The 27,449-nt window shown below is 37.0% G+C and overlaps 2 protein-coding genes across 4 annotated transcripts in view; one reads left to right on the top strand and one right to left on the bottom strand.

The window, feature by feature from the left end:
- Positions 1-11,741, bottom strand: part of LOC127436496 (LHFPL tetraspan subfamily member 3 protein-like) — a 54,625-nt gene extending 42,884 nt beyond the window's left edge. Inside the window, exon 1 of the mRNA XM_051690695.1 lies at positions 9,783-11,741. Coding sequence (XP_051546655.1) covers positions 9,783-10,209 — 427 coding nt within the window. The 5' untranslated portion in view covers positions 10,210-11,741. The remainder of the gene's footprint in view (positions 1-9,782) is intronic.
- Positions 11,742-11,975: 234 nt separating this feature from the next.
- orc5 (origin recognition complex, subunit 5) lies at positions 11,976-27,210 on the top strand. Of its 3 annotated transcripts, XR_007896461.1 has the most exons (17): positions 11,976-12,058; positions 12,174-12,290; positions 14,786-14,878; positions 15,152-15,331; positions 15,542-15,616; positions 18,711-18,822; positions 20,900-21,030; positions 21,188-21,236; positions 22,434-22,524; positions 22,651-22,703; positions 24,930-25,042; positions 25,187-25,234; positions 25,348-25,458; positions 26,097-26,209; positions 26,303-26,801; positions 26,911-26,954; positions 27,063-27,210. XR_007896461.1 is itself a non-coding variant. In XM_051691174.1 (15 exons), exons 2-15 carry the CDS (start codon positions 12,177-12,179, stop codon positions 26,346-26,348), a joined length of 1,329 nt encoding a protein of 442 aa, XP_051547134.1. In that variant the 5' UTR covers positions 11,976-12,058; positions 12,174-12,176; the 3' UTR covers positions 26,349-27,026. The 3 variants fall into 3 exon arrangements, 1 of the variants encoding a protein (XP_051547134.1); XR_007896460.1 differs by having other exon boundaries at positions 26,303-26,954; XM_051691174.1 differs by lacking the exon at positions 27,063-27,210 and having other exon boundaries at positions 26,303-27,026.
- The last annotated feature ends 239 nt before the right edge of the window (positions 27,211-27,449 follow it).

Below are 27,449 nucleotides of genomic sequence, written 5' to 3'. Positions count from 1 at the left end.
ATCAAGCCTTTTTTTTTACACATACGCATTCAGTGTGAACGGCCCCTGAGAAGTTTATTTTGTCAACTTTTAAGAATTCACCGATATAAAAACTGCCTCAAAATTACTAGACTTTTGACTTTATGTGGTTTTTAAACAGCTGTTAAATATGCCAAGGACTCATCTAAGTTTTATTCCTTTTCTCTCTCTTTCTGTTTTTCTGTTTAGCCTGTTAGCTGTCAGTCCATTACAGATGTCAGTAGTGGTTTAGATCATACAGATGCTCCCTGCCCTCGGTTGATGTGACTGCTCACACTAAACTCTAAAGAGGCACTTTTAATTATATTATTTTCTTAATAGCTGTCAGTTAGGGCTGCAACTAATGATTATTTTGATAATCGATTATCTAACGATTATTAGAATGATTATTCGACTATTCGGCAATTATAGCAATGATAAAATCATTAGCTCTTAACTGATTATTCAGCTTGTGCCCCGACTTAAAAGGTTGTATTAAACGTGTTTGCTAACAATAAAGATGACAAAATCATCTTTTAAAAAATACCTCTAAATGACATTCACTGAATTAAAGGGAAAAAACATACTTTTTATTAAGTTTAATTCAGTAAAGAAATTCACTGCAAAAAATCCTATTGTTATCAAGTGTTTTAGTCTTGTCTAAAAATCCTTAAAACAAGATACATTTACTTGAGAAGCAACATATAAGATATTTAGATTTACTTTTAGAGAATGTCTCTTAAATATAAGTGTATTTTGTATATAATGTATTTTTTCACTTGGTTATACTTCTGCGAGTGCAGTAAAGATAAAATATACTTACATGCAAGATCTATTCTCTAAAAGTAAGTCTAAATATATATGTTGCTTCTCAGGTGAATGCATCTTTTAAAGGATTTTTAGATATTTTAAAATATTTGTATTTTTATTATTATATTCAACATTCTCAGATAACAATTTTTTCTTCTGCAGTATAGCTGCTAATGTAAATGCACATTGTCTTAAAGGAGATTTAGATATTTATATTGGAAAACAAGCCAAAACAAAAACAAATCCAAAACTTATTTGGTAGTAGTTTATAATGGGGTGAAGACTACCCTCTCTCACCTTTCTCTTCACTTCAATCCATCTTTAACTCACAAAAAACAAACTTTCTCTTATTAATAAAGCTGTGTATTGCCAATTTTCTTCACGATAATGCACAGTGACATACGGTTGAAGTCAGAAGTTTACATACACTTAGGCTGAAGTCATTAAAACACATTTTTTATCCGCGCCACCGATTTCATATTAGCAAACTTTAGTTTTGGCAAGTCGTTTAGGACATCAACTCTGTGCATGATATGAGTCATTTTTTCAACAATTGTTTACAGACCAACTGTTTCACTTTTAATTGACTATATCACAATTCAAGTGGGTCAGAAGTTTACATACACTAAGTTAACTGTGCCTTTAAGCAGCTTGGAAAATTCCAGAAAATTATGTCAAGCCTTTAGACAATTAGCTTCTGATAGGAGATGTACTGAATTGGAGGTGTACCTGTGGATGTATTTTAAGGCCTAACTTCAAACTCAGTGCCTCTTTACTTGACATCATGGGAAAATCAACAGAAATCAGCCAAGACCTCAGAAAAAAATTGTGGACCTCCACAAGTCTGGTTCATCCTTGGGAGCAATTTCCAAACACCTGAAGGTACCACGTTCATCTGTACAAACAATAGTACGCAAGTATAAACACCATGGGACCATGCAGCCATCATACCACTCAGGAAGGAGACGCATTCTGTCTCCTAGAGATGAATCGTAGTTTGATGCGAAAAGTGCAAATCAATCCCAGAACAACAGCAAAGGACCTTGTGAAGATGCTGGAGGAAACAGGTAGACAAGTATCTATATCCACAGTAAAATGAGTCCTATATCGACATAACCTGAAAGACCTGGAAGGCTGCTCTGCAAGGAAGAAGCCACTGCTCCAAAACCACCGTAAAAAAGCCAGACTACAGTTTGCAAGTGCACATGGAGACAAAGATCTTACTTTTTGGAGAAATGTCCTCTGGTCTGATGAAACAAACATTGAACTGTTTGGCCATAATGACCATCATTACGTTTGGAGGAAAAAGGGCGAGGCTTGCAAGCAGAAGAACACCATCCCAACCTTGAAGCATGGGGGTGGCAGCATCATATTGTGGGGACGCTTTGCTGCAGGAGGGACTGGTGCACTTCACAAAATATATGGCGTCGTTAGGAAGGAAAATTATGTGGATATATTGAAGCAACGTTTCAAGACATCAGCCAGGAAGTTAAAGCTCGTCACAAATGGGTCTTCCAAATGGAAAATGACCCCAAGCATACCTCCAAAGTTGTGGAAATATGGCTTAAGGACAACAAAGTCAAGGTATTGGAGTGGCCATCACACAGCCATAACCTCAATCCGACAGAAAATTTGTTGGCAGAACTGAAAAAGCATGTGCGAGCAAGCAGGCCTACAAACCTTGACCCAAGTTAAACAATTTAAAGGCAATGCTACCAAATACTAACAAAGTGTATGTAAACTTCTGATCCACTGGGAATGTGATGAAAGAAATAAAAGCTGAAATAAATCATTCTCTCTGCTATTATTCTGACATTTCACATTCTTAAAATAAAGTAGTGATCCTAACTGAAATAAGACAGGGAATGTTTTCAACATTTAAATGTCAGGAATTGTGAAAAAATTTGTTTAAATGTATTTGGCTAAGGTGTTATGTAAACTTCTGACTTTAACTTTCTGTATATTATGATTCAATAATTCACGAGCCATCATGTTATAATCTAGCTGCATTAAGCATGCGCACTCGAGGGATGAACGTCCCCGTGACAGAGTGTACATCAGCCAGGTGCAGCTTCAATCTCTGCCCCTGAGACTGGGACACTTTGCGCAACTCATAGAAGAGGCACTGACCGCATAGAGAAATGCCAGTTTCAGAGTTTGTTGTTATTTACATGATCTGCTTCCGTATTATTTGAACTTTAATAAAGCTATAACGCATTAAATATAACTGCATTAAAGATGGAACGCCGGGGTGTTTCCTTTAAAGACGCTCGACACGCAAGTTTTGCTCCAGCTCCACTTACTCCAAAACGAGAGTGCTTCTGTATTGACTTATTGTGTATTTTTGCATTATAATTCTCTCATACTTTGTAATCTGCATCACCTGAAGCTGTTTGGAAAGTTTAGAGTTCATCTGGACTGTGAGCTGTGTTTTCTCTCCTTAGTCAGGTGCGAACTGCAGTGCTGCTCTCTCGCGCCATCAGTAGAGTTTAATGTGATCTCATGTTACGTTAAATGAGATCAAAGGACTATTCGACAACGAAAAATGTTTTCTCGCTATGTGTTTTCTTGTAACAGTTTCATTTACAGTGTAATCATTTTAACATTAACTTCTGGTCTATTAAACTAACGCTCCCTTGTGCTCTTTACATTTCACACTGCAGCAGGGGTGGAGTAGGGGGTAGGGGGACCCCACTCGCAACTGCCGTTTTGGTCATTTTTTGTCTTGGGCACAATTTAGTTTTTTAGAGGTGGAAACTCTGTACAACCGCAACTCACATGTGTCCACTTAATCCACGTGAAACTTTACTATGTGCTGTATGGTACATTGAGAAACATTTATAACTTATTATTGTTATTAAGTTGACTTTAATTTATATTTAATTTTGCATTATAAAGTAACTATCAATTGTTGAGGTGTAACAAATTCTAGTTGTATTTGATACAGTGTGTGTCCCAATAGTACCCATTTAATCGTATACCACCTGCCATTTTTTGCATAAAAAACTAGTGTCAAAAAACACTTTTACTTTTTCACTCCCACTGTGTGAGTGTGAGATTTGTCAGCTGAGAAATGACTCACACACGTATGCTAAATAAAGACTATACAGTATTTTCGACGAAACCTTGAAATAACCATGGCCTATTTGTTTTGGGCCCCTTTTATAATGCTAAATCCACTGAAAAAAAAAAAAAACCCAAAACAAATATTTATTTACATATTTATGCAGTTGTCATTTATGCAGTTGTGCTCCTTGTGCATATGTCCATTTGAATAATCCTTACAAAAAAGTACTATGGAGGTACCATGGTACATTGATGGTGTAATATGGTGGTAATACCATAGTTCTAAATGATTACCGTATCCATATATCATGCTATTTACATGATTACTCCAAGGTATGTCAATAAATACAATAGTGCTACCATTTTATTAATTGAAAAAAAAAAAAAAAATTTTTTATATATATATATATATATATATATATATATATATATATATATATATATATATATATATATATATATATATGTGTGTGTGTGTGTGTGTGTGTGTGTGTGTGTGTGTGTGTATGTATGTATGTGTGGTATTATCATGGTACATTTCCAAAAAGCATGTAGTCCCATAGTACTTTTTGTTAGTTGGGTCAATGGTTTGTATAGCACTTTGAAATAAATATTTCTTCAAAGCAATTAAAAAAAATAAAAAATAAAAGTGTAGTGAATGCAGAAAGGTAAATCATGTGATGCTACACTAGAATATACCAGATAAGTGAGTGTACAGAACGATTGTAGAGATGGATAAAGTAGTGGGTGTTTTATTGGAGCCATTGAGTGAACTGAATGAGTCAGTCATTGAGTATGAATTACAGTGAGTAATCAGCTCTCCATTCACAACCTGCTGTCCTGCTCTAACTTCCATTTAGTCCCCTTGTGGAGTTCATAATAACTTTTAAATGCTCACTTTGTGCTCTGTAAAAAGTGAAAACATGGAGTTATTCCCTTAAGGAGCTATTTCCACCTGATCTGACCCTTAAAGGTTACTTTTGTTAACACAAAACAAAATACAAATACATTTTGTATTTGCCCTACAAATGTAAAATGCAAAAGCTATGGCAACACTGAACCCAAAAAATGGCTTCAAAATTTGTCCAGCCAAATGTGGTTATAAAATAATTTCACTCCATTTTCTCTGAATCTGAGCATAGTTGCGCCAAACCCATCAGTCACAGTACAGACCAAAGTCTAAGAGAAGTGATTTCACTCATAACTCAATTTTGACAAAATGTGTAGATACTAACAGGCTATTCCTTACGGTTAGAGGTTTGTTCAAATTACTAATAGTGATGCTTGCCACAGGCACACATTATACATTTCCATTCTCTTTTTTTATGAGCACTCGCTATGTGTTTACTTGTAACAGTTTCATTTACAGTGTAATCATTTTAACATAAACTTCTGGTCTGTTAAACTAATGCTCCCTTGTGCTCCTTACATTTCACACTGCAGCAGGGGCAGAGTAGGGGGTGGCCAGGGGTGGCCATGGCCACCATGGATCAAGCCTGGCCACCCCACTCGCAATTGCCGTTTTGGTCATTTTCAGTCTTGGGCACAATTTTTTTAGAGGTGGAACCTCTGTACAACCGCAACTCACAGGAGACTTAACATGAGCACACACCAAGGTCGCCGCACCTCTCTGTCCCGGGTGTCACTATATCCACTCCCCTCCATTTTGTATCCACGCGCCGAAGATTTCTGTGCCACCACAGACTGATCGCTGGCCCCTGCCTGGCCACCCCTGTGAAAAACTCTTGGCTCCACCCCTGCACTGCAGGCCTTCAAGGTTGTAATTTTATTGTTTGTAATTGTCAATGCAGTACTGCCTAAATGTGTCTGACAAATTGCAGTACAGAGTTTCCCGTTAGGACACCAGCATTGACTGTGCCATTGTACGGAGCTGAGAAGCACACAGTGACAATATTAGTTTCTCATTATCTGCACTACATGCTGTTCTGAGACTTTCACTGGATCAATGAGCCACTAGTAAACCAAACTGACTTGTTATTGCCAACTACTAATCCTAGCTTCCATCTTACAGTGGCTATTTAGACAGTCCGGAGAACATATATAGTCAAGCCTTTCACCAGCATAAGGCAAACTGAGTAAATAAAATAAAAACTTAATGACTCCTTCATGTTCTTTTAACTCTCTTGGATTTTCTCTGTTCAAAACTATCCATCTCAGCACCTGGAAGAATAAATAAATCATCCTAGTCTCATGGAATGAACATTACAATAACGAAATTTTTGCAAACTGAGCTTTACATGCTGCGTTCTACATTTTGCAGCAGTTTCCTGGTGAAATGAACCCTAGACACACTACAACAACTGTGCGTTTATGCACTTTTCACGCTGACACATGAGACAATAGTGTCAAAGAAGTGACATGAAATAACGTGGTTGAGTCAGAAAATGTGCTTTTCATGTCACATTTGTGTTTACAACACCATTGGCTAGGTCTAGCCGTTGTTAAGTGTAAGGATGTCTGTTTTAGGTTAGGTTAAAGTAAAAAAAACAAAAACACATTTGATTACAACACCATTTCACTCACATTTGGCGCCCCCCACTGGACATTTCACTGGCATGGCAATGAAGTTGTAAAATTGGATATAACTTTACAAAGAAAAGGTCAGTATGTGATTTTATCACTTTAAAAATCATAACACGTATAATGTTTAAATCTTGTGGCTATACTTTTAAATAGTGTGTATTTTAACGTTTACGGTTTGGTCCCATTCAATTATATTGCAAGTGCCTCACTGTAACCCACACTTTTGCACATTTGAAAATAGATTTGTGGTAATCACAGAATATTCCTTTAATTAACACAACATAGAAAGAGTGAAAAAGCCAGAAGGACAAAGACTATATAAACCACCAATAGAAGCAGAATGGAGAAAAGCAAAAACCTCAGTTGTCATTTTGACAGCGAAACAGGTCACCTATGACATTAATTTGTCCACATTTGTGAGTTAGTTTCGAAAAACTCACCTCAAGGCCCTTGAGGGCAGGCACAAAAATAGACAAGCCCTGTCTTTTTCCTTTTGGTGAAAAGAAATAAAATGTTTACAGTCAGAGCACCAGACATTTTGAGAGATTTCGCTGGGTATGTTTAGAACATTTCCTCCAGTGGGCCACCCCTCCCTTCCAACACCGAAAACTGCCTGTGAGGCACGCACACTCGCACAAACATTTGGGGAGGGTGGTCAGTTAATCCTGAAAATATATCAAACTAAATGGAACCCTGGAGCTTTTTAACTTCCAAATCCAAGAGTGGGCTGTCAGGAATACAAATGAACGAAAGAGAAAAATGCAGACACAAAAGAAGAGAGCTAGAGTGCAGCAAATATTAGCAGACAGGGAACAGAGAATTCAGTGAATATTTGCTCTGACTGCTGACGCTACTTGTGCAAACCTTTGAAGACAAAAACTACTGTTCTTGACGCAATATGGAAAGATGCAGTTCACACATCTTGTGCTCTCTAGATCATTAATGATGCTCATTTTATTTGTTCAACCACTTTATCATATAAAAATGCCAGTAGGAGCACTATAATTTTTCAAATATGAACTGAAAAGGCCTATCTGTGGGTGTTTTCCTCTTTAGAGAGAAAAAAGTCACGCACACATTCACTGTTTGAGCTCATCATCTCAACATGCTCATTACTGGCTTCTGTTTCATTTAAGGATAACAAAGTGGTACAGATGGTTTTGCTATGTTTATTTTGCTGCCACTTTGTATTTATTAAATATAAAGTGAATCTGCTGACACACAGATTTATGTACAAATTTTATACTATAAGCATCACAAACCGATGGTAGTGTCAATTAAAAGTTCACAACACAGTATTTTATTTATTTTCTCCCCAATTTGGCATGCCCAATTCCCAATGCTCTCTAAGTCCTCGTGGTGGCGTAGTGACTCGCCTCAATCCGGGTGGTGGAGGATGAATCTCAGGTTGCCTCCATGTCTGAAACCGTCAACCCACGCATCTTATCACGTGGCTTGTTGAGCACGATACTGCGGAGACCTAGTGCGCGTGGAGGCTTCACGCTATTCTCCACGGCATCCACGCACAACTCACCACGCACCCTACCGAGAGCGAGAACCACAGTATAGTGACCACGAGGAGGTTACCCCATGTGACTCTACCAGGCCAATTGGTTGCTTAGGAAGCCTGACTGGAGTCACTCAGGGACACCCTGGATTCGAACTCGCGACTCCAGATGTGGTAGTCAGCATCTTTACTCGATGAGCTACCCAGGCCTAGGTATTCTTAATTAACCGCACAGTCACTGAAATCTCTGAAGGGGAATTGCACATCCACAGAATAACAATGTAACTAATTTGCAACACTGCAACTTGACAGTATACTATGAAATTAGGAGCAAATAAACCAATGCGGGCAAATTACCATGAAGTTTTAGGCTTATGACTTCCATACCAGTGTCAGAAATAAACTTTTACATTAAGAGACAATGTTTGTCCCCTTGGATTTGATTTTCTGAAGCATTTTTTATTTTTATTTATGAGGGCATATTTTTTTTTCTTTCCATTTAAAATATAAACTGTGTCTCATCCATTTATGTCAAATACTTTAATCAGTTCATTAATAAAAATTCTCAAGTTTGAGAATGTATTACCTCTTACCCTAAGAATTAAATCAACATCAATTCATATTTATGCCACAAAAGTAACTCTAGGACTATAAATTAATTTTAAGGACTATAGCAGATGTTTATAATTAAAAAGGGCATTTTTTTTTTTTTTTGCCTTAACATTATCAATTTCTGAGCCCCCCTAAATTTCTGACCTTGTTCTAAACTACATAAACGAGACTTACCATTAAGAATACAGCTAATTAAAAAAAAAAATATATATATATATATATATATATATATATTTTTTTTTTTTTTGAAAAAAATACTATGAAATACTCAAACCAGCCCATCTGGCACCAACAATCATCCATGCGATTATCTAATCAGCCAATCATGTGTTAGCAGTGCAGTGCATAAAATCATGCAGATACAGGTCAGGAGCTTCAGTTAATGTTCACATCAACCATCAGAATAGGGAAAAAATATGATCTCAGTGATTTGGACCATGGCAAGATTGTTGGTGCCAGATGGGCTGGTTTGAGTATTTCTGTAACTGCTGATCTCCTGGGATTTTCACACACAACAGTCTCTAGAATTTACTCAGAATGGTGCCAAAAACAAAAAACATCCAGTGAGGGGCAGTTCTGTGGACGGAAACACCTTGTTGATGAGAGAGGTCAACAGAGAATGGCCAGACTGGTTCGAACTGACAAAGCCTACGGTAACTCAGATAACCACTCTGTACAATTGTGGTGAGAAGAATATCATCTCAGAATGCTATTCTGAGATGCAGGTTGGTGCTGTTTTGGTGGCACGAGGTGGACCTACACAATATTATTGAGGTGGTTTTAATGTTGTGGCTGATCGGTGTATAATTAGACATATTTTTATTTATTTTTTGGGATGAAATGTGACTTGAGTTTTTACTCAACTCAGCTTTATTTACTGTACATACAGTAGCATTTTTAAAACAACAGAGTTGACCAAAATGCTTCACAATTTTAGGACACATATAACAAAAACTAAATAACTAAATACATTTCCAATATCAAAAGACAAGACATACAGCAAACATTTCAGAGCATTTGTTGTAAAACTTGTTTTCAAGACTCAAAGGCCAGTGCATTAAGCAGTGTTTTCAACTGTGACTTAAAAGTCTCAATCGATAAAGACAAATGAATATGAAGGGGAAGATTATTCCATAATTTAGGGGCAGTCACAGAGAATGCCCAGTCACCCTTGGCTTTTTTAATTTTTTGCTACTTATACATCAGTAGACATTTGAAAACATTCAATTGATGTGCGGTCACTCACCTGCTGCCAGCTGCATCCATCCGCAGATCTTATACACAGTGGCTGTACTGCAGAAGAAGAAAAGGGTGAAGCAGCCGATGCAGGACAGCACCAACACCATGGACATCCCAATGAAGAAGGATGCTGCTTTGAAGGCGCCAGACGGGATGGAGCTAAACTCGGTGAAGCTACCCTGGCACGTCAGGTCCCTGGACATACCGCTCCCTATGCAGTAGTGAAAGAGGCCGAAGTAGCCGGCCTGCGGCGTGTCCACGCCATCCCCGATCCAGTAGGGCTGAGCGAAACATACCACGTTCACAATGGCGAAGAGGATGGTGAAGATTGCCCACAGGACCCCAATGGCACGAGAGTTCCTCACATAGTTGGTCTGGTAGATCTTGGCTGCCTCTGTGGCTGGGAGCATTGCTGCAGATGTGCCAGGGATCATAGATAGAATCAGTGCAATATGGATTGAGTTTGGATTCAAGTCCCCAATGTGTTCAACCTGGACTCTCTGGATTCAGCTTGGATTTAGGATCTATCTGGATTCAGTTTGGATTTAAGTCCTCTCTGGATTCAGTCTGCACTTAGAACCTCTCTGGATTCAGGTCCAATATGGATTCAGTATGGACTTAAATCCTCTTTGGATTAAGGTCCGATTTGGATTCAGTCTGAACTCATATCCTCTATGAATTCAAGTCCAATTTGGATTCAGTATGAGCTCTGATCCTCTTTGGATTTAGGTCCAATATGGATTCAGTCTGGACTTAAACCCCCTCTTGATTCAGGTTCAAACTGGATTCAGTCTGAATTCGTATCCTCTATGAATTCAAGTCCAATTTGGATTCAGTATGAGCTCAGTTCCTCTCTTGATTCAGGCCCAAAATGGATTCAGTCTGGACTCCGATCCTCTGTGGATTGAGGGTCAATCTGGATTCACTCTGGAATCAGTTCCTCTCTGGTTTCATGTCCAAAATGGATTCAGTCTGGACTTAGATCCTCTCTGGATTCAGGACCAATCTGGATTCAGTCTAGACTCAAATACTCTTTGGATTCAGTCATTTAATATTGACTCGGTCCTCTCTGGATTCAGTTAAAATGTCTTATATATTCCTTTTGTTTTACGTCCTTTATGGATTCAACTTGGACTCAGGTCCTATCTGGATTCAATCTGGAATTGGATGCTGCCTAAACTCAAGCCACAGTCAGTATAGCACACAGATGTCGCGACAGACTAAGCACTTTTAGTGCCAGATGTCACAGTGATTTGTTCAGCGTGGATGTGGGAGTCTGTCGGTGACTCCAGTTTTGTTCTGTTCCAGCTCCCCTCTGATTCAGTCTCTATGCATCTAGCCAATCTCATTAAGGTGAATTATCACACTTGGGACAGCAAGAGAAATGACTACGCTCACATGAAGAGCATGCACTTCAATGCATCAGCAACAATACTCCTAAAGAAAATGTCCGTACTAATAGCTACTTAATGATGACGAATGAAAAGATTTGTAATGATCAAACATTAAAAGGGTGTGTACGGTTATATATGTACAAAATAGTAAATAAAAACAGTAATCTACAGCATACAACCCAAGGCTGTTTCCAAGAGCTTATAAGATACAAAGATCTTCCTCTGCTGTCGCGTTTAACAGGAATCTCTCACATTCAGACGACGACGCTTGGACTGCATCATTTTTGCGTCTCCATTCTTCTCGGATTCAGGCGCACTTACCGTTGCAATACGCAAATATCAATATCCTCTCATTGTTGTCTTAATTGCGCTCCAGCGGTCCATCCGATTTAATCCTATTCGTGCAGGTCAAAGCAACAAGACACAATACACAGTAATGTCGTTTGACAGATCAAATGCTGAGGTGAGATTCGCACCGCTCCTGCAGATCTCAGTGCGATGCGCTCGTGAGGATGGAGAGCAGCGCTCGAGAGCACAGCGCAGATTTCTGGCACACCCGATTATACCCAGTATGCGCCTGTCACTCTCATCTGCAGAGTAGAAGTGAGAGACACTGACATCACTACAAAATACATTAGTTCTCTAAAGTCATAAATCAATGTATATCCATGCATTCAATGTGGTCATTATATAGATGATAATTTTTAAACGTTTAAAATAAAATGAAAGAGGCGTTTGGCTTTAGAACACGAAGAACTACAAATCCCACAGCCCTCTCCGGAAGTGACGCAAATGCGTGACGCACATACGTAGAGAACTACACATAGCGTGCATTGCAGAGCGGGAAAGAGGTGTAAAGTTTATTCTGCTGGATGTGGACGCTGCAACTGTAAATAAAACTGTTAAACTCTTAGTTTGGTTAAACGACATGTTTTAAAACGCACTGGGATTTTTAAATTGTTGTGAACGAATACTGATGTGAATTTGTGTTTTGTAATGGTCAGATAATGCCTTTAACGCTGCTGTCTGCTGGTTATCCTGAGGACACAATGCGCTCTCTGACTGACAGACTGCCATGTAGAGAGACACAGGTCACCTCACTACTGGCACTCATGGGAGAGGTGAGTTACTGTATCATTAAAACTTTATTGGACATGTGGACTTGTAGAAAATATACTCCCTTAAACACATATACTCACTTTTCGCACTCATACTAATATATATATATATATATATATATATATATGTATGTTTAATAGCATACTGTGGTGGAAACGACATTATAAGAATTGATAAAAAAAAAAAAAAAGAATAAGGTGGCTGATGTCCTTGTCTTGCTGTGGCTAAATATATATATATATATATATATATATATATATATATATATATATATATATACACACACACACACAAACACACATGGGTCCATTTCCCCATGGTGGCTTTTGGAAAACAATGCAATTTGACATTATTCTAAACAATTTTGAAGCAATTTGGGTAAATATAAGAGGATTATTTTGAAGTCTGTTGTAAGAGCAACACTTCCTGCTGCCAGGTGGTGGTGCTATGACCATGACTCAAAATATTCACATCCATGTGATTAGCCCCCAAGTCTAAACATACATCTCAATTTTGATCTAAATCACACATTGCACACAGAAGATACGAAACACTTCCTGTTTCCCATTTTTCGCCATTAATTTAATGCCTGTTGGGCATAGCTAATAACTATAAATATGAAAGTTGTCCGCCTTGATGAGAACTATATATGTACCAATTTTGGTGACTGTAGATGAAAATGGGGGTGCTACAGAAGCCATCTTACACGGCCATTTTAAAGCCCCCCACACACACACCTATGCGTGAACTGCCCAGCCCTAATGGCCAACGACTCTAATGTGTGTGCAAAATTTCATGAAATTTTAAGCATGCCAAGTGCCTCAAAAACACCCAAATATAGGAAGGAATAATAACAATGAATGCATTGCCATGGCAGTAGTATTTAAGATATCAAATATTCCTTGACAATTTTACATCAGCAGTGTCTTGACATTATTCTAAAGAATTTTGAAGCAATTTATGTAAACATAAGAGGGCTATTTCAAAGTCTGTTAAAAGTGCCATACTTCTTGCTGCCATTTGGTGATGCTATGACCATGACCCACATTAGCCGCATCCATGCGATCAGCCCCCATTACCAAACATACAGCTGAATTTTCATCAAAATCACACAATGCACACACAAGATATAAGACACTTCCTGTTTCCCATTTTTTGCCATAAATGTATTGCTTCGCCATGCAGATACCGTTAAAAATATCAAAAATCTGTTCGAAATTTAGCATCTACAATGTTGGTATGATGTTGCACAAATTTGTTGCCAGTCACATGAATCCACTAGGAGTATTTAAAAGTTTAGAGCCTGCGATTTTCAGAAAATCCAAAATGGCCAACTTTCTGTTGGGCGGAGCTAATGACTGCGAGTATGAAATTTGTTCGGCTCTATGAGAACTATATATGTACCAATTTTGGTGACTGTAGGTGAAAATGGGGGTGCTACAGAGCTTACATGCCCATTTTCATAATTTGATATTTCTGTTATTCACGCTTCACTCATGTCTCAAATGTAATGTTTTCATGAATGCTCTTCATTGACAAGTTTGTCTCTTTGGTAACCAAGTACACTAATTAAAAAGAAATAATTTATTTGTGGCAAAATTGTTGGTCATAGTGGAAATGACGAAAGATAATCATAATTTTTAAAAATATAAATAGGTTTCATACAGTTTTGAAATGGTTTATATTTATTTCACACTTTGTTTAAATTATCATTGTTTTAAAAATGTAGTAGGCTAATATGTTTATATTTTTAATATGTAAAAATAATATTAAATACATTTAAAAAGAGGCAAAAATGAACTAGATTGTTTTTCTACAAATTTGATCATTGATGTCAGCTTGAAAATGCCTGTTCTGTAAGTTTCAAGTCTTTCTAGTAGGTTAAAGGTTTTAAAGGACCTTCAGTAAGTCAGTCAGACAGACAGACAGATAGGAGTTTAAAAGATTTAAAGCTAGCATGTTTTAGCATGTAGTAAGGCATTGCTAGCACTTTCTTAGCTTGTAGCTAGCATGTTGTTAGTCTGTGCAAGCATGATTTAATGTGTTGCTAGGTGTTGCTAGCACATTTTAGCATGTTGCAAGGCTTAGCTAGCATGACATTAGTCATTGCAAGCATGTGTTAACATGTAGCCAGTCATTGCTAGTGTGTAGCTAGGTGTTTATAGCACATTTTAGCATGTAGCTAGCATGTTTTTAGTCATTGCAAGCATGTTTCAGCATGTAGCTAGGCATTACTAGCATGTAGCTAAGCATTGCTAGCATGTCCCTAGGAATTGTTATTTTTTTTTTTTTTTTGCATGCTTAGGTAAAATGTTTCCAAGACCGTTTTAATATGACTATCAAATCTGATAGTTTTAATAAAAATCACTCGGGACAAAAAAGTTAGAAATTGAATATGCACAAATATATGAAGGTTTTGCACATATTTAATTTCTATTTGCATATATACTTTTAGCATGTTGTCAACTTGTACTAATAATAGTTATTTTGTCAACAGCCAGATCAATACAGTTATCCTTCAATCTTCATCTATGGCCATAGATCAACTGGAAAGAGCCATGTGGTGCTCTCCATCATGAAGGACCTGGAGGTAAGATCATGTTAAAAAAGGTGTGGTTTATAATCATGCGCATCCAACAGTTATGTCCACAAGTACTTTCTAGATTTGTGTGAAATATACATCAGACAGTCTGCAAACAGATCGTGGGCATGCCGTCTGAGGCTGAGACTATGCAGGTTCGAAGTTGCTTCTCTGTAATAAGTGTATATTGCTTTGGGTATAAGTGTTTCTTAAATGACTTCTTACATATGGATTAGTCATTGAATCTAGCTTTATGGTGGTCTGTGTGTTTGTTTTCTTCAGATTCCCCATGCTTCTGTGGACTGTGTGGAGTGTGTGTCTCCCAGGCTGCTTTTTCACCAGGTGTTATTGGCCTTTTTTGGCCCAGATGCTGCGGCGTTGCTGCCCCGCTGTCCGTCTTTGTCAGACTTTGTGCGACTTTACAAACAGATGAAAGATCATGCCACTCAGACACGCTATATAGTGAGTTGCGTTATAATACACTCCTTTAGATCCTGTTGAAGGATTCGTATCACATATGACCAAGCATGAGGATTTGTATTGTTGTTCTTTTCTGTTTTTAGGATATAAAATTAAAATCATTAACTACTTTGTACAATGAGACTTAACGATGTGATGATTAAAATGTTGCTGTTGTGCAATATGAAATAAGTTTATGCAATGTTCCTGTAGATTCTGGACAAAGCTGAACGCATGAGAGATATGGATTTCAGTCTGCTTCCTGTTCTTCTGCGCCTCCAGGAATTGGTACAAACTCGTGTTTACTGTAATGCTTTACTTTATCAGAAAGAGTAGGTTTACATCTGGTTTAATAAACACTCTGCTGTTTATATAGGCCTATGTCTGACAAGAGATATAAGCTCTGTTAGGGGTCTTAAAGGGATAGTTCACCCAAAAATGAAAATTCTCTCATTTCATTTCAAAATTCTCGCCCTCATGCCATCCCAAATGTGTGACTTTCTTCTGCAGAATACAAAAGGAGATTTTTAGAAGAATATTTCAGCTATGTTGGTCCAGACAATGCAAGTGAATGGTGACCAAAACTTTGAAGCTCCAGAAAGCACATAAAGTCAGCATAAAAGTAACCAATAAGACTCCAGTGGTTTAATCCATATCTTCATAAGCAATTTGATAGGTGTGGGTGAGAACAGATCAATATTTAAGTCCTTTTTACTATAAATCTCCACTACTGGGTAGGGAAGAGAGAGAAAAGAAAGAATGGAGGGATAGAGGAAAGGAAATTAATAAATAAATCATACATGCCCAGTAAGTGGCGATATGAACAAAGAATGCAAATCTCCCAAAACAAAGAAACAAAGTGTGTCTTCTCATGAACACACTTAGGAGGGCTGGTAGAAAGTTGAGATTTGTAATAAAAACTGACTTAAAGATGGATCTGTTTCTCAGCCACACCTATCATATTGCTTCTGAAGACATGGATTTAACCAGTAGTTCTCAACCAGGGGGGTGGGACCCACTAGGGGGCATCAGCAAAGTTCCATGGGGGCCACAGGATGATTAAAAATAATAACAGTAACTTGTAGTGAAATAATCTAACTTAATTGAAATACTAAAAACCATGTATTTAGACCAAATACAAACTGACAATTTCTGAAACTTTGGAATCTAGTTGTGGTGGGAGGGGGCCTTCAAATATTATCTGGTCTTTGGGGGGACCTCGAAGTCAGAAAGGTTAAGAGCCACTGGATTACACCACTGGAGTCGTATGGATTAATTTTATGCTGCCTTTAAGTGCTTTTTGGAGCTTCAAAGTCTGGCCACCATTCACTTGCATTGAGCGGAACAATTCTTCTTAAAATCTTCATTTGAGTTCAGCAGGTGAAAGAAAGTCATACACATCTGGGATGGCATGAGGATGAGTAAATGATGAGAGAATTTTCATTTTTGGGTGAACTATCCCTTTAAGTTTCTATGTAAGACTGGAACGTTTTCTGCTATTTTTGAACAACAGAACCTTTTTGTATTAGTATTACAGGGTTTGTACAAAGTGCTTGAAGTAATTGAATTTGGCTTTTTCAAATTTAAGTCCTGGAAAACCCTTGAAAATAGCAATTTTTACCAAGAGGTGCTTAAAAAGTTCTTGAATTATAGAAAATTTTAAAATACGTTGTTTAAATCATTTAATAAATGAAATGTATTTATTTATTTTTGGAAAAACATGACGACAGACCACTAGACCACTGCTGAAGCAGGCAGCGCATAGACGGCGCTGTCACGTGGCACCTGTTACTTTTGGCAGCGCTGTTCAGAATGGGCCAATCACAATCAATTGTTACTGGAGGATTTAAAAAATATATATTTTATAGATACTGCTGTTGCGGATTTAACAAGTACGAATCCTTGCAATTATCAGTTTTAATTACAATTTACTCTCCAGAGTGGAAAAATTATATGAGATGTAAAACGTTTGAATGATTTGAATGCAGATCAATGGAGGGTTCAGTTATGTGAGCCATTTACCGCCCCCTTACGTAAAGAAAGCTTTGTGTCTCACAAAATAGGTTATTTCTGACAACATTTGGGTCAATATCAAAATATGTTGACAAACATGTCCCTTGACTTTTTTAGTCATGAAAAAGCTTTCAAATAGGAATTTTTTTTTTTTTTTTTTTTAAATGAACCTTTAATGATATTAAATGGCTTGACTCTGTTTTGCAAATTTTTTAGAAAATATATTTGAAATTGTTAATTGCCTGAAAAAAATCCTTCCCTTCATCTGGTACACCACTTGTGACATGTAAAGATATTTGTGTATTTATTTTGTACTTATTTTTATTAAAAGCATTAGTGCAAGGCCGAATAGGTGTGCAAAAAAGCAAAACAAATTTATTATTATTAATTTTAATAATTTAAAAAGAATGTTTGTTCCTTGATTTCATTTTATTGGTTTTATCAGTGTTAAAAAAAAAAATGTGTTTGTTTTAAAAAAAAATTTAAATACAAAAAGTTGTAGAAAATAATTTTTAAGGTTTAAGTTCAGAGGTTGCTTAAATATCCATATAGTGATTTTTTCCCAGCATGTTAAAAAGTTATTCACATTTTAACTAATATTTTCACACAAAAATATTTGGTGTTGTACCCCATTGAACCCTCAAAATGTGGTGTTGTAACCCATTTAACCCTCGTTAGTGTTAACATAGTGTTAACTTGCTTCGTTCGTGAAACAAAATTAAATAATAAAAGAAAGAACAACAGTCAAGTTGTCCTTTATGAATAAAAATTAATGTCAACTTGTTACAAAATGTTTACCTTCAACGTTTATAGGCAAAAACTGAACTAAATGGAAAATTTCAATATTTTGTAATTTGGAAAGTCAACATTTTTTGAGAATCACCCATTTGCAATTTGGGTCAGTTCCTCACATAATTTTGTTGTGTGACTTTAGAAAACATGGAACATAGCACGAGTCATATGGACTACTGTTTACGGACCCAGTTATTCACTTTTGTTGGAAAGCGAAGTGCGTTTTATGGGAGCACACTTCAATTGCACATCAGTTTCGTCATGAATGAACCAAGAATTGTTACTGTGAGAATATGTAGTTAATGATGCTTATTGTACTTGTAATAAGTGGAGTTTTATATAAATAAATTAACTGAATGAATATAATAAATAATACAATTTGTTTTAATGACATCTCGAGCAGAGTCCTTGAAAACAAATAAAAATGTGCTTGAAAGTCCTTGAATTTAACTTTGAAGCATCTGTACGAACCCTGGTATTATCTTTCTTTATATTTTTTCATTTAGCTGTTAGCAGTTGTTGTCATGCAGTAGAGAATGTAAACTCCTGATTATGGACTTAATTAACTCTGTGCCAGGTTGATGATAACGTGACAGTTATCCTGCTTAGTGAAATTGTCTGGGAGAAGTTTAGGCCCAACACCGGCTGCTTTGAACCTCTGCTCTTTCATTTCCCTGACTACAGTAAAGGTAAGAGGGGACAAAAGATCTGTAACAATAACCTAGTTTCCATCCACTTTTCGCGCTATTTTGTTATCGACAAAGTGAAAATGCGTAAAAAAATGTTTTGCGAAATTTGCCGTCTTCTGCCTGTTTCCATTCAAATGGCCTTTTATTGATAAAAATGGTGTGCGTGATGACGTCATGCCTAAAAAACACTTTGTCGCATAAGTTTTGGTTTATCGCAAAAGAAATCTGCCCTTAAGCCGTTTCCGTCCAGAAATGTATGTTTATCACTAATTCTACTCCAAGATGTCCCTAATTTGTTTCCTCTGAAGTTTTGGTAAAATGGGGAGAGTATTGAGACAATTCATTGAAATTAGACAGCTTATTGTCATTTTAATTTCACAAATAAATGCAATAAGAAGAGGAGGAATTGCAATCAAAAGGGAGCAGTTGCCCTTCTGATAGGACTGTAATATTGGTCCTGATGTTGCGCCTATCGAAGGTTGTGACCGGTTCCGACCCGAAAGCGAATCGTCATGCCCTGTTCAAGCTGACAACCTGCACCAAGTAGTGGGGGAAACTTTCGGTCGTAGTATAAGGACCATCCATCGATGTGTATGTACTGTGTGCACAGATATTAAAGAAAAACTGATGCGGTGTAATTTCAGGGTTTACATATGATACATTCCTGATATTCAACAGGCTATTTTGAACAGTCATATAATCTAAAGCATTGCCATCACAGCTGCATTATGTCCTGCATATCTGTCCAGCAACGTTTAACGACCAACTGAACTTGATTGTCATCTAAAATACATTTTAGCGTCATAATGCAATTTACATTTTCTGAAGAAGCTCAGCAAATGCGATCCGAGGTAAAGAGGGTTCGATTTAAAAGATTTAAACATTTTAAAATGTTCAAAAGCTCATTTTCTGAAAGTGAACTCAGCATTGAACAAATAGTTCTGATAGCCTTGAAAAAGTGTAGAACATTCTGAGAATGTCATTCAGCCGACTTTTTTCGTCACCAGAACAGAGTAAGGCTAATTTGAGTTTGTGTAAAGAAAAGGCATATATAGGCCTAACAATATTTTTTTTTTGTTTGGTTTTTAATTTTTTTAATTTAATGCTTTATTCGTTTGGTAATTCATTTAATACAGGGAATTTTGCTGGCATTTTTTCAAAAGTAAGCTAAACAATAATTTTATAGAATTGGGCTATGTTAGTGTTCCAGAAAAGCACACTGAAGCTTTTCTCCTAATATTGTGTATTTATTTTTAATTTAAAACATCTTTGTGCATAGAAATTATATGCTTGTTTTATTGTGGGCTTATTCCATGACTGCTGTCTATTATTTTGATTGGTGTGGAAAAACAACTTTAATAAATAAACGGATGTCTACCGCGATTACATTAATCACAAAGAGTGGCCATTCATTTGTTCTCCGTGCACTTGTCAATGACAGGTGCATGATACAAGATATTTGTGTTGGCACTCCTGGAAGTGTCATGACACAGATGTGTTTGCAGCATCAGATCTGTGCAGGTATGCCATTAAGACCAATCCATAACGGTGCGAGTAATGCTTCACATACTATAAACTGGCTTTCAAGGATGTATACCTTGTCAAGGGTAAATTCTGTCATGTGACACTATATTTTTGCGTTAATGCCAATTTTTTCGACAAAAAGTGTTTCCAAACCAGTTTTTTGTGACATTTGAAGTATCGACATAGAGTTTATGCGCTAGAGTCAGACGGAAAAATATTATGTTGACACTTGTGAAATGTTAGCGATAATTTACGTTTCCAACAGCTATATCGGTAAACTTTTTGATGTGCTACACTTTTTGTCGCAAAAAATAAATAAACCTTGGATGGAAACGTAGTTAATGAGGAATGGGTATCAAATTAAGCTTTGATTAGACATGTACTGCATAATCTAGCACTAACGGACCAATCAGACAGTCAAACTGATCATAGGTTGATTGATTTGATATTGTCTGTTAGATTTCACTTCTATAGAATTGAGATTACTGTATTCAGGCATGAAAGGAGTGATTGAGGACATGTACACTGAAAAAACTGTTGTCTGGTCCCTCAGCGGAGCTAGTTCAGATCCTGTCTCAGGACCATCACCCATCCTACACCCCTGAGCTCTATGCCTCCTACATCAACATACTGCTTGGAGTTTTTTTTTCTGTGTGTCGGGATCTGAGAGAACTCCGGCACCTGGTGAGATCACACGCACCCTTAATCTGAGTCTGCAGTATTTAACCAAGCAGTTAGTTTGTAGCAGATTTTATGGCCATAAACCAAAGAGTGCTTTTGCTGCTTTACCAGCCTCTTGAAGATTTAATGTACTTAATCTAGCTTATTTATTTTAAAACAGGCTGCACTGAATTTCCCCAAGTTCTGTGAACCCCTGGAGAAGGGAGAGGGTAAAGTATTTAAACTCAAGACAATAGAGGGATCCTTCCAGTAAATATGTCACGGTTTCTTTGTTTCAATTAAAGGGACAGTACACCAAAAAAAACTGAATTTCAATTTTTTTAAAATCTACTCACCCTTATGTTGTTCAGAATCTGTATGATATTTCTTGTGTGGAAATTTCTGCGGAACATACAGTTATTTAACTGAATGCCCAAGCTTGTATATGTGGATTGGGACTGGGGTTGTCCAGCTCAAAACAAGTACTATGAAAGTCATCCATTCTTGTGTGGTCTGCTCTAAGTCTTTTAAAGATATACAATAGTTCTTGTTTTGTTTGTTTTTTAGTAAGGAAAAGACCGAAACTCAAGGCGTTATTCACTGAAATTCTTTATTCTCTTGAAGTTCATTTATTTGAAAATTTCGAGTTGTACAAATTAACAAGTTAACACATGCAATAAATTAAATAGGGCCGCTACATACTCTATGCAAGTATGTGATCGCAGATGCATCTTGAGCTCGATTTCACGCATTGATGCATTCTGAAATGTGTCTGAGCAATTCATAACCCAACACAAGTACATGTTGCAATCACAACGTTGCCACAAGGAGTGCTATTGCACGGTTAGTGTTAACTGTCCACTTCTACAGTGAGTTTTCTCTTTCAAGTCAACTACTGTCATGGTGGAGCAACAGTTTGAAGATAATATTTCTGAGCAGGTAAGTTAGTCAGAATATTTGTAGCAACCTAACTGAATAAGAACACTTCCAGTTCAATGGCAAAGACGTTTTGAAAATAACTCTACCGCCCCCTTGATTATTGAGGTTTGTGACCTCCATAGTAACGCAAGAATGCACGTTAAGCATGTACAACTGGACCACGCTTTGGCAATGCGGAGGCCAATCGATCGCATCTACGTTCACATACTTACGTAGAGTAGATTTAGGCCTTAACGCTTATTTTTAACGCTTTTTACGCATTTATTCCATTTGCCACTATATCTGTTTTATTCTGTCTTCTGTAATGTCTACAAACTCATCCAAACCATCAGATCAAATTATCAAACCTATTTATTTCACATAGCATGCATTTAATCTCTAATAAACATTTTGATCAATTGACAGACCTATAGTATATAACATATTACACCATCTTTTGAACAGTGTCATTACTCTGTGTTTAGGAGCATGTTTTGTTTTTCCCACAGCCACAGAGAGTGATATTCACAAGTTATGGAGAAACATTGAGCCCCATCTGCAGAGAGCCATGCAGACGGTTTACCTCCGAGAGGTGTCCAGGTCTGTTAGTTGTGCTGTGTAATTCTTGTAAAGTCATCACAGCTGATTTGAGGCTGTGCATGAGTTGTTTCCTGAGAAATGTGTCATCTCAGCTGCTGAGTGCGTGTTTGTGTTTACTGCAATCAGCATCCAATGGGAGCAGCAGCAGATGGACGAAAAGGAGGCCACGACCCCCAGAGGTACACACACACACAAACTCGCTTGTCTACACAATCAGACTGGACAGCAGAGCCTTTGGTCACGCACACACAGGCCATCTGCTGGCCCTGCCAAGTGCTGCCAGGACATGATAAAAACTGGGTCCAGTGCTTTTCCTGGAAAGACTGCCAAGATTTCTACTTATATTGGCCCTCTCACCACGCACTAACTGATGTGCTATCCTGATGATGACGACTTCATTTAATAGTAGTGTTTGCTAAGCAAGCACATGAAGTCAATGTGAAATGTGCACAACTATTATTATTGCTCAGTGCTCATACTTACGGTTTGGGACTTGAACAATATTAAACTTGTCTTGCAGGGACATGAAGGATATGTGAAAATGACAAAAGAATAGGAATTAAATATTACATGTTCTGAGGAATGCCAACCCTTCTACATTATGTAGCTTTTATTATTTCTGGATTCCCCATTTAAATTCACAGTTTTTAAAGACTGTTTGGTCTCCATAAAACTGTGATATTATTGAAGGATACCTCAAATCGTACGTCTTGAGAAGTGCGCTACAGTGTCAAATTAAATTGACCATAAAGGGGTAATAATTGCCCCTTGGATTTAAAGGAATATTCCAGGTTCAATTCAAGTTAAGCTCAATCGACAGCATTTGTTGCATAATGTTGATTACTGTAACTTAGAATAATTTTGACTTTACCCTCCTTTTCTTTAAAAAAATCAAGGTTACATTGAGGCACTTACGATGGAAGTAAATGTAGCCAATTTTTTAGGTTTTCGAGGCCGAAATGTGAAGCTTATAATTTTAGTAAAGCACTTGCATTAATTCTTCTGTTAAAACTCATGTATTATTTGAGCTTTAAAGTGATTTAAATCGTCGTTTTTATGGTCGTTTTAGTGTTAACAGTGTTATGTCGTCATGGCATCAAAGCTGTAAAATTTGACAACTTTACACAGAAAAGGTTAGTAATTGTTTTTATCACACTAAAATCATGGTAACACTCATATTGTTTACGTTTTGTGGCTATACTTTTGAAAAAGTGAGTTCTAATTTTTATGGATTGGCTCCATTCACTTCCAATGAAGGTGCCTCACTGTTACTCAGAATTTGTAATTAATTTTTTTATAAAAAATTTTATTAGTATTTTTTTGTGGTAATCAACATTATGCCTCAAATGCTGTCAATTGAGCTTACCTTGTATTGAACATGTAATATTCTTTTAATTTTCAGAGGCATTTTTTACATTTATGAGAGCTTTTTTTTTTTTCTAAATATCTAAAAAATATATATATATATATACTGTCATTCTTGAATGCTTGAAAGTTAATTAATTTGTATAAGGTCTCAGTTTTAATTAGATTAAGAATAAACCAACTACTCATAAAATCAATATCAAATCATGTTTTTATGTGATAAGTAATAACTAAGCTGAGAATTAGGGGTGTAACGATCCATCGATCCAATAACCAACAATCCAATGTTATCGATACAATGTGTAAATATCGATATAGACATTTTTTTAAGATGTACCTTTATTTTAATACTCTCATGTCAGCCATGTCCGTACGCATTTCCGTTAGGCGATGAAGCAACCTTATTACATTCATTTGACTTTGAGTGCTAAGCGCGTCAGCAGGGCTTCCCGTGAAACGCCTGATGTACACCTCTACTTAGAATAGAAGGTTAAGAACTATATCAGATGTTATATAAAAAGAAAGAAAGAAAGAAACTGAACCGTTTTAAATTTCAGGGGCATTTTTGCCACAAACCCTCCTTAATTTCTGACCCTGGTGTGCTATTAGTTTTCTAAGTGATCAGATTATTGCCTGGCAAAACATTGGTAACTCGTAGACTTGCGTTGAAAGAGGGACCTGAGCCATGTTTAGTGACATGGGGGTGGGCTCTTTTGACTTTCACTTGGAAATGCCCTGACAAACACCCAGGACAGCCTTGCATTGTGGCAGTGAGTTCTGCACGGGCATGCGTCACTAATATTTCCTGCAGAAAATATAAAAATCTAGTTTGTTTTAACCTGTTTCTTGCTCTTCTGTGAAAGAAAACCGATGAACTTCAAGTTCTACTGGTATTTTGTCCTGGTTGGATTTTTTTTTTTATTGCGTGATCATTTCTCTGTGAATTCTCATTTCTTAATTTGCAAACAAATTCTGTTCCTTGAAATGTAGACACTGATGTTTTGCATCTGCCAATGAAAAGTCTCTTCCTGCCTCTATAGGTCTCTCAGCCCATGCTCACATAGAGCTGCCTTATTACTCCAAGTTTCTTCTGATCGCTGCTTACCTGGCATCCTATAATCCCGCCCGCACAGATCGACGTTTCTTTGTCAAGGTCTGACTAATGTGATCCCTTCTTTTTGCCAACATGACTTTTTAGTTTGTAAGAGGACGTCTGTTTTCTTGATCTCAGTGGATCTGAATGTACCGCCATGAACTAATCTGATTACTGAAGAATGGCTCTTTCCTTTTGTCACAGAGTCACGGGAAACTAAAAAAGACTAATTTCTTGAAGAAACATGAGAAGGTGAGGGATTGCTACTTATTCACTGTTCATCACTCCTCTTGCATAATCTCTCCATCTTTCTCTCTGTGCCTCTCTGCCTTTCTGTTTTCTCAATTTCTGTTTGTCTCCTGCAGACTAGTAACCATCTGTTAGGACCGAAGCCTTTTCCACTTGACAGATTGTTGGCCATATTTTACAGTGTGGTTGACAGCAGAGTTGCACCTACAGCCAGTATCTTTTCACAGGTAGTTTAATAAATCAAATGATGCGTTTTGGCACATTATCATGTTTTAGGTAAAGCTACTATATCATTAATATTAGTTAGCTCAGATGAGGTCATTTTAACATGGTTTATATTCATTGTGGCAGCAAAAATGAGACTTTTGCTCATATTGGACACTTGGTGGCAGTGTTTTTTCATTTTCATGCTAGTTAATAGTTAATTTATATATGAAGTCAAGATAATGTAATTAATTTTCCTGAATAAATGAAGGAATCAATGAATCAACCTTATCCAAGTTTATGAAGTATGGTAGACAGGAGTGTAACAATTAGCTGAGAAATATCAGGGAATTTTAAAGTGGTGATTTCCAGGCCTGAAAAGTTCAAACAATGTAACCTTTGAAAGTCATGGAAATTTCCATTGTAAAAATATTTTTTCCTTACTATGCATCAACTAGAAGTTGCTCTTTTTGACTGCAGTCTCTATAAAATTATGTAATTAAGTAATCACAAACAACTTGAAATTCGTCAGTCAAAAAGAGTGGGAACCCTGTATCTAGTACAGTTTACTTTGGAAGACAATTTTGCAGTTGAGAGGTGTGATTTGGGCTCCATCCTGAACAGAAATTGTCATTCGATCAGTTTGGTGTGTGTCTTGCAGATCACGTCTCTAGTTATTCTGCAGCTTCTCACTCTGGTGGGACACGATGACCAGCTGGACTCTCCCAAATACAAATGTGCAGTATCACTGGACTTCATTATTGCGATCTCCAGGTGTGTGTATGTGATGGTCTCAGGTTGATAACAGCTATTTTACCTCACAGTTTAATTACCAGCTTGGTGAAATTTGTGTTTTCTTCATCCTAGAACTGTAAGTTTCGATGTGGTAAAGTATCTGTATGACTTCCTATGAGTCTGTGGACATAAAGCAGGCCTCTGAATGGACAAAGCACTTGGAATTACTTGGATGGACAGCAACAAGGTTCCAGAAGCCTGAGATCTACTCTTTCTGCATTTATTAGTCCAATCAGGTGACACTTTGGGAAAATAAAGTTCATGTGAGAGACTGAAACAATGCTTACTTCTTTCTCAAATGGAATTATGGTGGATTTGGTTTGTTGATGGGTGACAACTTAAAGTTGGTCCATAAAAATAAAAATGGCATTATTTGTTATAATAATGTGTCTGTGTTTTTGTTTGTTTGTTTGTTTTTTTGCCCTTGTCTTCAAATCTGTTTAATTATCATACATATACTGTAATGAGTTAAGGGTGGTTTGGCACATAATATTTGGATTTAAATAGAATGGGGGGGGGGCCTCTGAAGTGTGCTTTGCTCAAAATGTATTACAGCAAGAGCCAGTGAAAGGTACAAGCCCTACATTAATCATTGTTTTTATGAAATACAAATCATGTACATACATAGGCTTTAGTCTTATCTGTTGATATTGATATATGTTGATGCATTGTTTTTGCAGCATTTCTCTTGATGGCTGACATCACATCTCTCCCAAACCACATGGTAATATCACTGTTGCAGATGTTACACATCTCTCTTCAACCACTTTTAAAGATCTGTACTTTGTATATAGAGTGATATATCTATATTAAAGATTTGTATCCTTTGTAGACTTAACACCAAGGACAACTCGGCTTTGTGAAATGACCTCATTATCATTTTGAAACAAGATGGCAAAGCAAAGTGAATAACAATCACCTTCTCAGTGGTGGACAAAGAAAACCCAGAACAACTGCAAAATGAAGACCAGGAGAAAGCAATTGTGTTCATTGGAGTGTAACTGATTGAAATTTAAGTTGTCTTAACTCAGCTTTTGAAAAGCAGCTGGTGCAAGCTGCATCTGACTCCAAGGTCTCCATGGTAATAGATTGCGGTTGTCATAGAAACTAAAGAACCATCCTTAAAAAGGCTTCAAAATGTGACTCATGTATTCTCACAGACTGACGTAGTTTGAAACAAAGATGGGGGCTTGGGACACAAGGGTAAAGGGTCATTTTG

Source organism: Myxocyprinus asiaticus, chromosome 47, assembly GCF_019703515.2.
Source record: "Myxocyprinus asiaticus isolate MX2 ecotype Aquarium Trade chromosome 47, UBuf_Myxa_2, whole genome shotgun sequence".
In the NCBI taxonomy this organism is placed as follows: Eukaryota; Metazoa; Chordata; class Actinopteri; order Cypriniformes; family Catostomidae; genus Myxocyprinus; species Myxocyprinus asiaticus.
The sequence above is the reverse complement of the archived record's forward strand: the minus strand, read 5'-3'. Positions and strand labels throughout refer to the sequence as shown.

Excerpts from the sequence above, each read along its gene's own strand:
- orc5 (XM_051691174.1), top strand. The coding sequence starts at position 12,177 with ATGCCTTTAACGCTGCTGTCTGCTGGTTATCCTGAGGACACAATGCGC. Across the intron at positions 18,823-20,899 it reads TTTCCCTGACTACAGTAAAG|CGGAGCTAGTTCAGATCCTG; the intron begins GTAAGAGGGGAC and ends CTGGTCCCTCAG. Across the intron at positions 26,210-26,302 it reads TTCATTATTGCGATCTCCAG|AACTGTAAGTTTCGATGTGG; the intron begins GTGTGTGTATGT and ends TCTTCATCCTAG.